General features: G+C 30.5%; 1 protein-coding gene and 1 pseudogene across 1 annotated transcript; both read left to right on the top strand.

Moving 5' to 3' along the window:
* Positions 1-376: 376 nt before the first annotated feature.
* Positions 377-2284, top strand: LOC112703162 (ethylene-responsive transcription factor RAP2-13-like; annotated as a pseudogene).
* A 3510-nt stretch (positions 2285-5794) lies between these two features.
* LOC112701496 (replication protein A 70 kDa DNA-binding subunit E-like) lies at positions 5795-8357 on the top strand. Its single transcript, XM_025752246.1, has 11 exons — positions 5795-5950; positions 6052-6319; positions 6421-6517; positions 6634-6769; positions 6882-6946; positions 7064-7196; positions 7287-7444; positions 7538-7661; positions 7742-7858; positions 8011-8073; positions 8157-8357. The coding sequence occupies exons 1-11, from the start codon at positions 5795-5797 to the stop codon at positions 8355-8357; spliced, it is 1518 nt and encodes a 505-aa protein (XP_025608031.1).
* Positions 8358-12388: the final 4031 nt, after the last annotated feature.

The raw sequence follows: 12388 nt of genomic DNA, 5'->3' as shown, positions 1-12388 counted from the left end.
ATAAGCCATCTTAATTTATTTACAAAAATAAACGAAATATGTAAAAAGATAGAATTGGATAAATATGTTATAAATTACTATAATAAAATATTTTAATTATTTATTTATAAAAAAATTCGAAGAACTCTACATCAGATTTCAACAAAATGGTGTGAACGCAGTGTGTCACGGTCAACCAAGGCTTAATGGCAGTCCAGCAAGAATCGCAATGTTAATGACACACGTGTCCTGTCCCAACAAGAACATGTATGCGTGTCGCACCCTCATTGGCCAGTACGTTAATCATGCGAAACTCGCTCGCGTAATTACAGTGTCCATAATCGCGTCATTAACAGTTATAGCAAACTTGGCCGGCTGCTATATATTGGTGTGAGCGCTCACAAGGCAAAACCAAGAGTGACGAGAGATTACTCACAAAATTCAAACACTTTTCTTTTATCTTTCTTTCTTGTGAGCGTTTTTCAGATTGTGTTCTTCTTCAACGGTTCAACCTTCCTTTCTTTTTACTTTTTTTCCCCTTCTCTAACTCCCCGCTTCTCTGAATCCCTTTCTGTTAATCATCTGCCTTTCAAGCTAAAATATATTTTGTGCTTGTCTCTAGAATCTTAACAAGAATCAAACTTTATAAGTTGTTTCTAGAAAGCCAGGTGTTTTCAGAATCGAGATCCAGCTTTTTGTTTGCAACAAAGATTTTTTTTTTCTTTTCAGATCTTTGAATTAAGCCAAAGAGGGTTGTTTTTGATCCCTCAAAGCTTCATTATTTTTCGATTAAAGGGGTTGTGTATTTTAAACCTCTTCAATCTTCTTTGTTTAGTTTCTTCCTTTTTTTTAGTCTTTCTCAAGTTTTAACCAAAGCACAGGTTAATTTTACCTAGGTCTGCGTTATTTTATTTCAATTTTGTCATTTCGTTTGTTGAATGTTTATGTCAGCCACAATGGATCAATACACACAACAGTTTCACTCGGATCCATTTCAAGGGGGTGAGTTAATGGAAGTACTTCAACCTTTTTATAGAAGTCTTTCTACGACAACAACCATCACCACCACAAGCACAATTACTTCATTACCCTCATCATCTAATTCCCATCTACCTTCAACTTCCACCACCTTGAATTCTTCTTACTACAATCCTTCTATCAACTATTCTTCTTCTCCACAGCCTGATTTCTACACTCAGCATGGTTGCCCTTCAATGGTGACCCCTTTGTTTCCTTCACGTTTATCAAACAGCCAGAATTTCATTGGGTTTGAGCAACCACCGTTTTCTTCTTCTATTGGGCTCAACTATCAGATCCAGGCCCAATCACAAACTCAACAGAGCAACACCCTAAGCTTCCTTAGCCCAAAGCCAATACCCATGAAACAAGGCCCACCAAAGCCCACAAAACTCTTACAGAGGCGTACGGCAAAGGCAATGGGGAAAATGGGTGTCTGAGATCAGACTCCCAAAGAACCGCACTCGGCTTTGGCTTGGAACTTTCGAGACTGCCGAGGAAGCTGCTTTGGCTTATGATAAAGCTGCTTTTAAGCTAAGAGGTGATTTAGCGAAGCTCAACTTCCCTAACCTTAAGCACCACGGTTCTTGCATCGTTGGCGGCGGTTTTGGGGAGTATAGGCCTCTTCATTCCGCTGTTGATGCCAAGTTGGATGCTATTTGTGAAAATCTCTCTCAGATTCGGAAACAAGGGAAGCAGGGAAAGAAGCCTGTGATGAGGTTAAAGTCAAAGTCAAAAGCAACAACTCCAAAGGTAGAAGGAGATGATGATGGTTGTTGCAATGTTGAGAGTGAAGAAGCCTCTGCGGGGTCTTCTCCTTTGTCTGATCTTACGTTTGATGACGTCAGTGAGTCACAGTGGGATGCTCCTTCAGAACATTTTTATCTGCAGAAGTTCCCTTCTTATGAGATCAACTGGGATTCTCTATGAAGTTATTAACTTTTACTAGTTGTTGTCTTGTTGAGTCGTATTCATAAAGCATGGATTATTATAGTTAGGTGTATTTGTAGGTGGTAGTGTCTGCAATGAGTTTTTGAAAATTGCAGTGCTACTAATCTTTTTCTTCGTAGGATTTGGGAATTTGGATATTGATTTTGATGTCAATATGATGTAAATCTGTCTCTAGCGTGGCTCAGCTCCTTTTTTTCCTTGCTGGGCCAGGCAGAATGACTTCGGTTTAGGTTTTATTCTCTCTGTTTCTGGTTATTTTTTTAATTTTAGGTAATTCAGTTCCATATTGTATTATTCACTTTATGAATATATGTTGTACTTGTTTGGTTTCTGATTATGTCAATAGTAAAATGTTTAAAAGGAGAGGTAAATAAAACTATTTCTAACGAAATTCTAATGGAGTCTTTAGGAAAATACGAAAATGTATGAAGAGGAGACGGAGGGAAAAAAAATCTAATTTTTGTACATACATATATAGTAGTTACTTGTACATCTTTGTCCGCCAACTTTATCCCACCCCTATTTAGATTATCTCTCAACACTTCTCATTATCTTCCCACAAGGCTTCAAATTTAAATAGCTTTTACTACTTGGCTCGAATTCCAGTACCAGTGGACTGTGATCAAAGCTAATAACATGAAGACATGTTAAGGGACTTGCATGTTGAAAAAGTTTTCTAGCAAGGGTTGCTAAACCAAGCGAACTTGCTTTCTTTTTTCTTATTGTCTATCAGACCATTAGTGTTGACAAACTTTCTTCATCTTTTCATTTGCGTAAAAAATTTCTGCTGCTTGCCAATCTTATCGGCAGTGAATTCTATCCATTTTTTTTTTACTTATTTAGAATAATATGATCTCTTTAAGTAAATTTAAAAATCTATATAAGATATTAAAGCATAAAGATTTCATTTTGTAAATAATGTTAAAAAATTATAGTTCAAATAGTATAATTTTATCATACTCATTTAAAAATTGTGTTCGAATCTCACTCTTAACTACAAAAAAAAAATTGGAGTAGATTTACTCTATTCTCTTGCCATAGAATATGATTTTAGTTCCCAATATAGCATTGAGGTTCATTTGGCTATTTTGGACCAAAATAATTTTCTACTAACATTTTAATCATGGTGGTTGGCGTTGGCTGAAAGTGAAATATGTTGGTCGTGATAAATTTCTCATTCGACCATAACATGCATGTAGTTTCCAGCTATATAGTTCCTTTGAAGTCTTTATTGGACAAAAATAACTATAACTTTAATGATATCAATCTTCCTGCAAGTGAACATATTTTTCCATTATGTGATGTTGGCCCATATGTTCCTTCATATAATCAACCTTTCTTTTTTCCAAATCCGTCTCCTGACATCTTTATGAAATCGTTTCTATATCCTAATAATGGAAATGGATTATTCATGTCATCAACAGTGTGCAAGGAACTTCCTATCACTGTTCAGAGTGATATGTCAGTCATGCAGTCTTTAGGATTTTCCATAGGAGATATGAATTATTTATTAGGCGATTTCCACAAGCAAGATGTAGCCAAAACTCAAGATAATGTAAACATTTATCAATTTACTCCATCTGTAGAAGTAGTAGACGAGAATAATGCTATATCTTTAGAAGGCATGCCTGCTACATTGGATCAGTTGGAAGTAACAGTTGCAGACAATAATTCGAATCTTCACTCAGGTAACCTATTTCCTTCGACTCCCTCAAATCCAACTGCTTTGGTTTATTCTATTGTTAAGGTTGTAACACGCTACCAGGCTAATCACTATGCAATGGTATGTATTCTGACCAAAGTAACCAGCTTAAAATTTGGTCCAATACAATTTTTTTTGTTCTTTTTGAATGCCTTAAGTCTTACCTTTTCTTTTATTTCTAATTTCTTAGCTGCTGCCAGCAAAATTTGCAATGAACGCTTTTCCATCTAAGCTTGATAAGGTCAAGGTTAAACAGCGTTGCGGTTTATTTTGCGTGATGAAACTTAGATGGCATTCTGAGAGGCATAATGGGATATTTATCACTAAGGGTTGGTCCAGATATTGAAAGAGAAGTAAATTGAAGGGTGGCAATGTTCTTAGGTTTAGTGTGTCTTTTAAGGATGAGACTGTAATGAGTATTGCTATACTCCGTCGTTAGTTTAAATATCTTTCTATCTGGGCTATTATGAATTTGCAATATGTAGTCTTATGTAAATTTTGGCTTTTACCTCAGCTCATCAAGTTAAATGTTACATTCCAGTATAATCTGAATATCATGTTTATATTATCATATATTGCTTTTTGTCACAAATGGTATACCTTTTTCTACCTCTCTATTGCAAAACCATATAGTTATTCTCTCAAAATCAAATTTTATATGAGAATATTATCATTTCACCATGAAATTAATCCACAAAGATAGGAGATCATAACTCCTATTTTATTTTGCAATGCTTGCTAGGTGCCTTTGTCTAATAATATTTGTTAATTATTAAATTATTTATGTTATTTTTGTGCATGCCTTTTGTCCTAGTTTATCTTTCCAAATATAAACAAAGTTACTAAGTTTTTTCATTGTTAATCTTTGTAATTAGTTTGGTGCAGACATTCAATTTTGGTTGGAATTTAATTCATTAAATTTGGAACCTTTAGAATAGACTAAGATATGTTATTAGTGTCTAAAAAGCTTTCATGTTTAGAACACATTCAGTTTATTTTAAGAATAAGTGTTGGATGAATGACTTTCATTTGCAATAAAAGTATTTGCAGGAACATTTAATCTAACATGACCATCATAAGTTTGATAGCAATATCTAATTTTGAACTTTTCCAAGCAATATCTAATTTTGAACTTTTCCAAAGGACCAAACGTAATCTGTTTGCATCAAGTCATAATTCTATTCACCTAATATTACTAATTGAATAAGTAATATTCAATTATAAATTTAATCTTACTATAATCTGCAAAATCTTTGTTTATATCATGTTAGATCTGTAATATTGGTTTTTATTTTTCAAAAAAAAAACTATCATATTTAGAAGATATTCAGAATATCAGAATATATTTATTAAGAATAAGTGTTTAAGGATATTCAGGGTGTCATAAATGCATTCAATATATATGACTAAATTAACAAGTAGTATTGATTTATAATTGTAATATAACTAACATAATTAGATTTTGTCTTCAAAGACCCATTAATATTATGCATGAAACATATTAATTGATATAAATGCAATAAGTATGCCGAAGGTAACATGTAATACCCTCTTAAAACTGGATTAGAAGTAACTTTTTCAATGTCTAATGAATTTAAGACTCAAATTATATCATATATGTAGCAAGTATGGAAAAATCTCATTTAAGATGCCTGATCAGACAAGTTGTTCTTACTTCCGGTAATTTTTACCTGAAATTTATTGCATGGTTTCTCTTATTGCTCACCATTTCAGCTTAAAGATTTTAAATAATAATTGATATGGTTCTCATTTTGGTTTAAAAATTTAATGTGTTTGATGAGTTCCTAGGTGATGTGCTCCTCATAAGCTTCATGGCCAACATGCATTGGTCAAATTGAACTTTATATTACCATTTCAGAAAGCTAGAATTAATGTTGTAATTAATATTCTGATACAAAGTTTGTGTTATTCATTATTAAGTACATTAAAGTATTGTTCACCATCTACCATTTCTATCTTACCAGAAATACCTTCTTATTAATGTCTTCATATACCTCCTCACACTATATAAAGTCTTTATCACCTCTCAATCCTTATATATATTAGTCTTTCTATTACCTTGCGTAATATCCAAACTCATTATATAATTTTATAGTTAGTAGCTTTTGTTCTCATCATACACAAATGGCTACTTCATTCAACATGATTAAGGATCTTGATATTGCTGTTGCTAATCAAGTTTGGCGTATCAAAGTGCGTGTCATCAAAATATGGTCTATTAATTTAGGCAAAGAGAAGTTCAGGAGACCTAACTTAGAGATGGTTGTTATGGATGAATTAGTAAGTTTTATTTGTCAGATTTTATTACATTCAAATATGTATATAATAGACCAATTATGCTACATGCTGATTTGTTGCTATCTATTTTGTTTATTTCTCAGGGTGATCGGATACAATGTTCTGTAAGGAATCCTTTGAGGAGATTATTTGAGCAGGAGTTAGTTGAGGGCAATGTGTACTCTGTTGCTAACTTCTCTATTGAACTTAATGATCAAAAGTACAAGCCAACCAATCATACTCTGCGTGTGTTCTTTAAAAGGGAATCTCAGATTCGTGTGTTAGTCGATATTAATTTCCCAAACAATATTTTTCACTTTGTGCCTAATGAAATGATACTTAATCATGATAATCCTCAGTCTCACTTGATAGGTACATACAAAATGTGATAATTGTTTGTATTTTTTTACTAATGTTCGTATAAAATCAATCAGTAGGAATATGAGTTTTTCATTTATTTTTGTTTAATGTAGATGTTATTGGGTTGTTGACTGGAAAGGGTGATATAATAAAGTTCAGTAAGAATGGAAAGAAGTCCATATACATGGTTATTGAGCTTGATGACATGCAGTATGTATTTTATATTTTCTTTTTTCTTTCTTTCTACATCTATTTTCCTGCTTTCTGTTTTTGATTTGAAAATTTTCATATATATTTTTTTTGTCATTACATGATTGGATTTATAGATCTAAGGGTAAGATAAGGTGTACATTGTGGGAGGAGTTTGCTACTCAACTGGTGAAGCACATGGAGCAGTACCCTAATACTGAGTTCATTATTATTGTGCAGTTTGCCAAATTTAACCTGTTCAAGGGTATACATGTTACATCATTGTCTTTTTTATTAAATGTTATCTTTATTTATTAACGTGTTTTTATTACTTCTTTCCTATTCTGTTTCATTTAATTTCTAATCGTGTCATGCTGTGCTTCAGGAACCATGGGCATATCTAATACAAACTACAACTCTACCTTATACATTAGCGCTGATCTTAAAGAAGTTAAGGAATTTAGATAAAGGTATCGATTTTACTTTTTACTTTTTTGTTACTTTCGTTGCAAATGGTAATGGATATGCTCATTTTCCCAATTTCACATACCTTTTTTTTTTCATTAGGTTTATCATGGGTAATGACAAGCCATCTAACCAGCTTTCTCAAATTGCATCTGATTCATTGATTTTCCTTGAGCAAGATCTTATTAACCATACTCCTTACAAGTTTATAAGTGAACTTAAGGAGAGCACTGAGGTTGTAATAAGTATTCTATCATTCATCTTTATGAACTCTAAATCTTTAATATTCTTTAATAATTTGTTGTGGTCCATTTTTTATTATCAGGGTGGAATATTTGTTACCATTGGAACTGTGATTTCTATTGACACTAGACTAGGTTGGTGGTACAAAGGGTGCAAGATGTGTTTTCATTCACTTAAAGAAGATGAGAATTCATATTATTGCCATGAATGTGATATTTATCCTAATACTCATGTTCCTCGGTAATATTTTTGTTTTAATTCAATTCCATTGTTTTAGACTAATTTTATCAACAAGATACCATGCTAACATGTTACCATTTTTACACATATTAGTTTCTGCATTCAAATGAGAGTATCAGATGAGACAGACTCTGCTTCATTTATTGTTTATGACAAGAAAGCCTCCAAATTTCTTGAGATATCTGCTTCTGAGCTTCGTTTGAGACAGATATCAAAGGTATAATAAATTCTCATAGTATTGTTATTCTCTTTATATATTTAGTTTGTTATCACTATGTATTCCATTCTAAATTATAGGGTTGCGGCAAGGATGAATTTTCCGTTGAGATTAATTCATTTAGGGGTAAGAAGTTTCTATTCAAGATTTCTGTGAAGCTTGATGATATCAATGCTTTCCAGCCATGCAAGATTACTGTTTTGAAGTTGACTGAAGATCCAAATCTGCTCACTTATTTTTCTTCCAAGTACAAGACATTGATGTATGCAAAGTAATATAACTTATTTATGCAATCAGTAATTATTTTTCATTTTATAATCTTTATTTTAAATTACTACTTAAAATACAGAACACCCCAATCGAAAATACTGAGTTGCAGAGTTTGCAAACTGATTCTACTGATAATTCTAAGGTATTATCTAATAGTAATGGTCTCCTCTTTATAATAGAAATATCTAAACCAGTTTCATATTTTTAGTACAATTATAATTTCAGGAGATTAGTTCACAGTCTTGCGAAATTATTTCTCTTGATGACAATGATGACTTTGTAACTCCTAAGAGAGGTATGATAGCTAGTGTAACGGCAAAAAATTTGCTGGACATTTTCCCGGATAATGCCACTACTTCATCATCCAAATGCCGGAAGCTCTCCAAGGAATCTGATTGTAGCTTTGTCAAAGAGCATGTTGATTAATCACGAGGGTTCCAACTATATTATTGTTGTTGCTATGTATTTTGGGTTAATCTAATGATTTTATTGTGTGTTTTTATTTAAATTAAAGGCCATGGATAGCTCATGTTTCCAATTAGTCTAATTGGAACTAATAATAAACTGAGTTTGTGTGCCATGTGTGTCAGTAGTTGTTTCTGTTTTTTTTGTTAAAGTTTATGTGTAGGTGTCATGCTTTGTCTTTATGTCCAATAAAATGGATTGTAATTAGGCTATGCCTTCATTATGTATCCTACTTTTAAAGTGAGTTGAATGATACCACATTTACTCAATGGTATGGTTTTATACCTTGCATGATCTCTATGATTAAATTTTGTTTTGTTAAAAGATTGGCGGCTTTTATTTTGAATAGTTATTTATATTAGTAGTAGTTTATCTATAAATTTTAATCTTACTTATACCAGAAATTTCACAGTAATTCCCTCTCATTTATATATGGATAGTAGTTTTATACTTTGATTTTTTCTTTATAACTCACCCTTATTAAATTAGATAATTTTGATCATTGTTCTCATTAAATAATCTTTTAGTTTTTAGCTTAAACAACTATGTAATACAGATAAATAGAATAAATTTGAACCATCAAATGAAGATTTTAGTGTTTAGCAGAATTTGCTTATTCAGTCATCCAATATAGCCACTTACTCTATTCCTGACACTGTTCTTCAGATCCTTCATTTGCTAAAAGCTGAGGTTATGACTATTCATGCATTTGCATTGACAATTTTAACCGGAGATAATAATTTAGCAATCACTGCATTAAAAAAGAAAATGGATAACCTGTGAACTAAATTTTTATTTTTATTATTATTTTCAGTATCATAATTTCTATTTGTTGGATAAAGAAAAACAACTTCTCAAAGGTATCCTGATCATCAAAGTACTCATTTCAAGATATGTTAACAATGAATATTATGTGGCATATGAGTATAATCTTATTTTCATAGCTTTAAATTTTTCTGTAATATATTAGTTGTTCATCTTTTCCGCTATGTACTCAAACTCTCTATCAATTTACCCTTAGCATTGAAAGTGTGATAGTTGCAGTTATTTTTTATTTTTTTTATTAGCATTTTGGTGTTAATTAGTGTTTATATTGTGAAAAAAATCTCACTCAAAATAAAATAATTAAATATTTATTTTTGTTACAATGTGTTTTTTTTGTAACAATGTTTCTAAGTTTATTGTCCAGTTAGAAATGTACATTTTGTTATTCTTAAATTTGCTTTGTTATTTTTTTTATCTGTTCTGAATCTGCTATTCTATATATATATATATTTTTATAATTCAAACCTTCATCTACTTACTTTCTAGATTTGATCTGTTTTGTTTTCTTCTTTCTTATCTTTTTTCAGTTTTATTGCAATTTAAATGTTTCTATAGTGAGAATAAATCAAATTTTCTGATTGATTATTTTATGATACTTTCTTTCAACTTTATGCTGCACCTTTTTTTAGTTTTAAAATATGTTCTGTAACCATCTCTATATTTATTTTTATTATTTATAATTATTATTTTTTAAAATATATATCGTGATGAAGTTTAGCTTTGTTTATCATTGATAGTTCTAACAATTTTTTCCTTTTCTCCTTTGATAAAGTTACTGCAGACTTTTGATTCGTCATCCTTATTGCCTGGAGATGCTAGACTGTTTTTAAGATTATTTGAATCCAATTAGCAGCAAACATGATTAAGTTAAGCATACATAAGCAGATTTATGTTCTTATGAATGAATTAGATAATAGATGGGCAGCCGAACACCTTTTTAACTAATGCACTTAAATTATAGTTTTCTGGCTTGATTTGGGTGAGTCATAGGAAAAAGGTTTTATTGAATTTTTATACTTTTCATGTTATATTGGAAGCCAAATATTATTACTGAATTTTGAATTATTGTTGTCTAAACTAAGAATTAGTGATGCATTTTGAGTACTTTTCCATGATATAATTTTAGATTGGCTTCGAGTTAAAACCATAACTATATGTAAGTATGAATGTTTAAAGCTTAAAATCAATTGCCTGCGAATTCAATATTACAATACATCAAAATAAGTTTTAAATCAAGTCACTGATTCAAATCTTAATATAATTATAGTTTACTCATTTATAAGAATAAATCAATTTATACATTTCTAAATTCCAAAACATTAAGATGCTAACATATAACATAATATATTCTTAGTCTCCACTTTAATTTCTACAACGCATCATGTTTTTATTTTCACATTAGAATTTTCATTAATTATCTATTTTTTCATTTTATAATATTTATTTTTTAATCTTTTATATTTTACCATTAACTAACTTTCATATCCAAACAATGATATAATGTATTTCATTTTTTTATAAAAATTATTTTATCTTCATGTTTATTTAGTTCTCTCATTATTTTTTAATTACAAATTTCATGTAAAATTAATTATAAAATAAATATTATAGATAATAAATAAAATTATAAATTATAACATATAATCAAATTTTTAGATAGTTCTATTCTTTATAGTGTTTTACATGCTTTTATTGTAGTTTATTCTATGTTTTTTTTGTAGGTAGCACATGTTCTGTTAATACTACCATAGTCATTCTCACATTAGTTGATTTTGATTTTATACTTAGTTTAGACTTCCATTGATATACTTTCTTGTGGCATATCTTTTGGGGTGCATTAGTTAGTTTAGTTTCTTTTGTTTTACAGTTCTAACTCTTTGCAAGCTGAGTACTTTCGTCATTTGCTTAATCATCTCACCTACCACCTAGATGAATCAATTTTGTTTTATCATTTGGCTAAAGACTTAATTTTGTAGTTTTTTTTCACTATTATTCACAAGAACATTGCTCTTCAATCTAGAGAAATGTAATGTTTTGAGAAACTTGGAAAGACTAATTTGGCATTGTGCTCTACAAATATCCAGTTAGAATTTGCAATGAAGCTGTTTAAATTCATATTTAGATTTTGTTCTATAGGTGGATTTTGTTATATTAGTATATCAAATGTGAACACTCTTCCGCCTCTAATGAAAAAAGTTGATGATGTGGACAATAGTTTATTCATTTACAATATTATCAATCAAGCATTACTATTTGGTTAATCTTGCTTTGATTTTATACTGTAGTCACACAAGCAATTGGTTCTTATATTGCACTTATCTAATTCACCTGATAGTATGGTTTTATACCTCTTTTTATCTATATCATGAATTTTTTTTATTAGAAGATTGGTGGCTTTTAGTTTTAATATCTATTTATATCAATAGTAGTTTATCTATAATATGTGATATTACTTATACCAAAAATTTAGCTGTCATTCCCTCTTATTTATACAAGAACAGAAGTTGTATCCTTTTTATTGTTTCTAATTATAGCTCACCCTTATTTTCATTAAGGTGTACTTTATATAGTTATCAGACTAGATAGCCTTGATCATTTATCTCAGCATTTATCACTAACAACCTTCATTTATTATTGTTTTATTCAATACTGTGTAACGGCAAGTTACCTTTTCTTCAAATACCTGCATTAATTATAGGAGTTATTATGCTTCCATTTTTCATTAACTGTCTGAGGTTCTTTTTGCATGTATTTTGACTGCCTTTTATGTGAGTTGAACTTATTATCACACTACCTATTTGTATGTGTTAGCTTATTTATTATTTGCCTCATTTCTCATGTTAGGTGTGCTTGATATTAAACTTCTTTTCATCTATAAATAGATCATTATAGTGGCCTTCATAGTTTTACCAGAAGTAGTATAAGCAAACCAGGATGTCAGAAATAGGGTGCGAACAAAGTGAGTTTTTAGTTTAGTTTTAGTTTAATTGTTATAGCTTCCTTATCATGATATGTAAATTTGTTGTGTTCTTTTTAATCTATCATATCAAGTAGTTAAATTCTCTTGCACAGATTTAAGTAAGATCTCCTACATTCTCGAAGATTTTGATGAAGACCGAACTTTTTACCTGCAGATTGATCCTATTTCGGTTAGTTCATCTCAATAT

The sequence above is a fragment of the Arachis hypogaea genome, chromosome 7 (assembly GCF_003086295.3).
Source record: "Arachis hypogaea cultivar Tifrunner chromosome 7, arahy.Tifrunner.gnm2.J5K5, whole genome shotgun sequence".
Classification (NCBI taxonomy): domain Eukaryota; kingdom Viridiplantae; phylum Streptophyta; class Magnoliopsida; order Fabales; family Fabaceae; genus Arachis; species Arachis hypogaea.
This window is presented reverse-complemented; position numbering and strand designations above follow the sequence as displayed.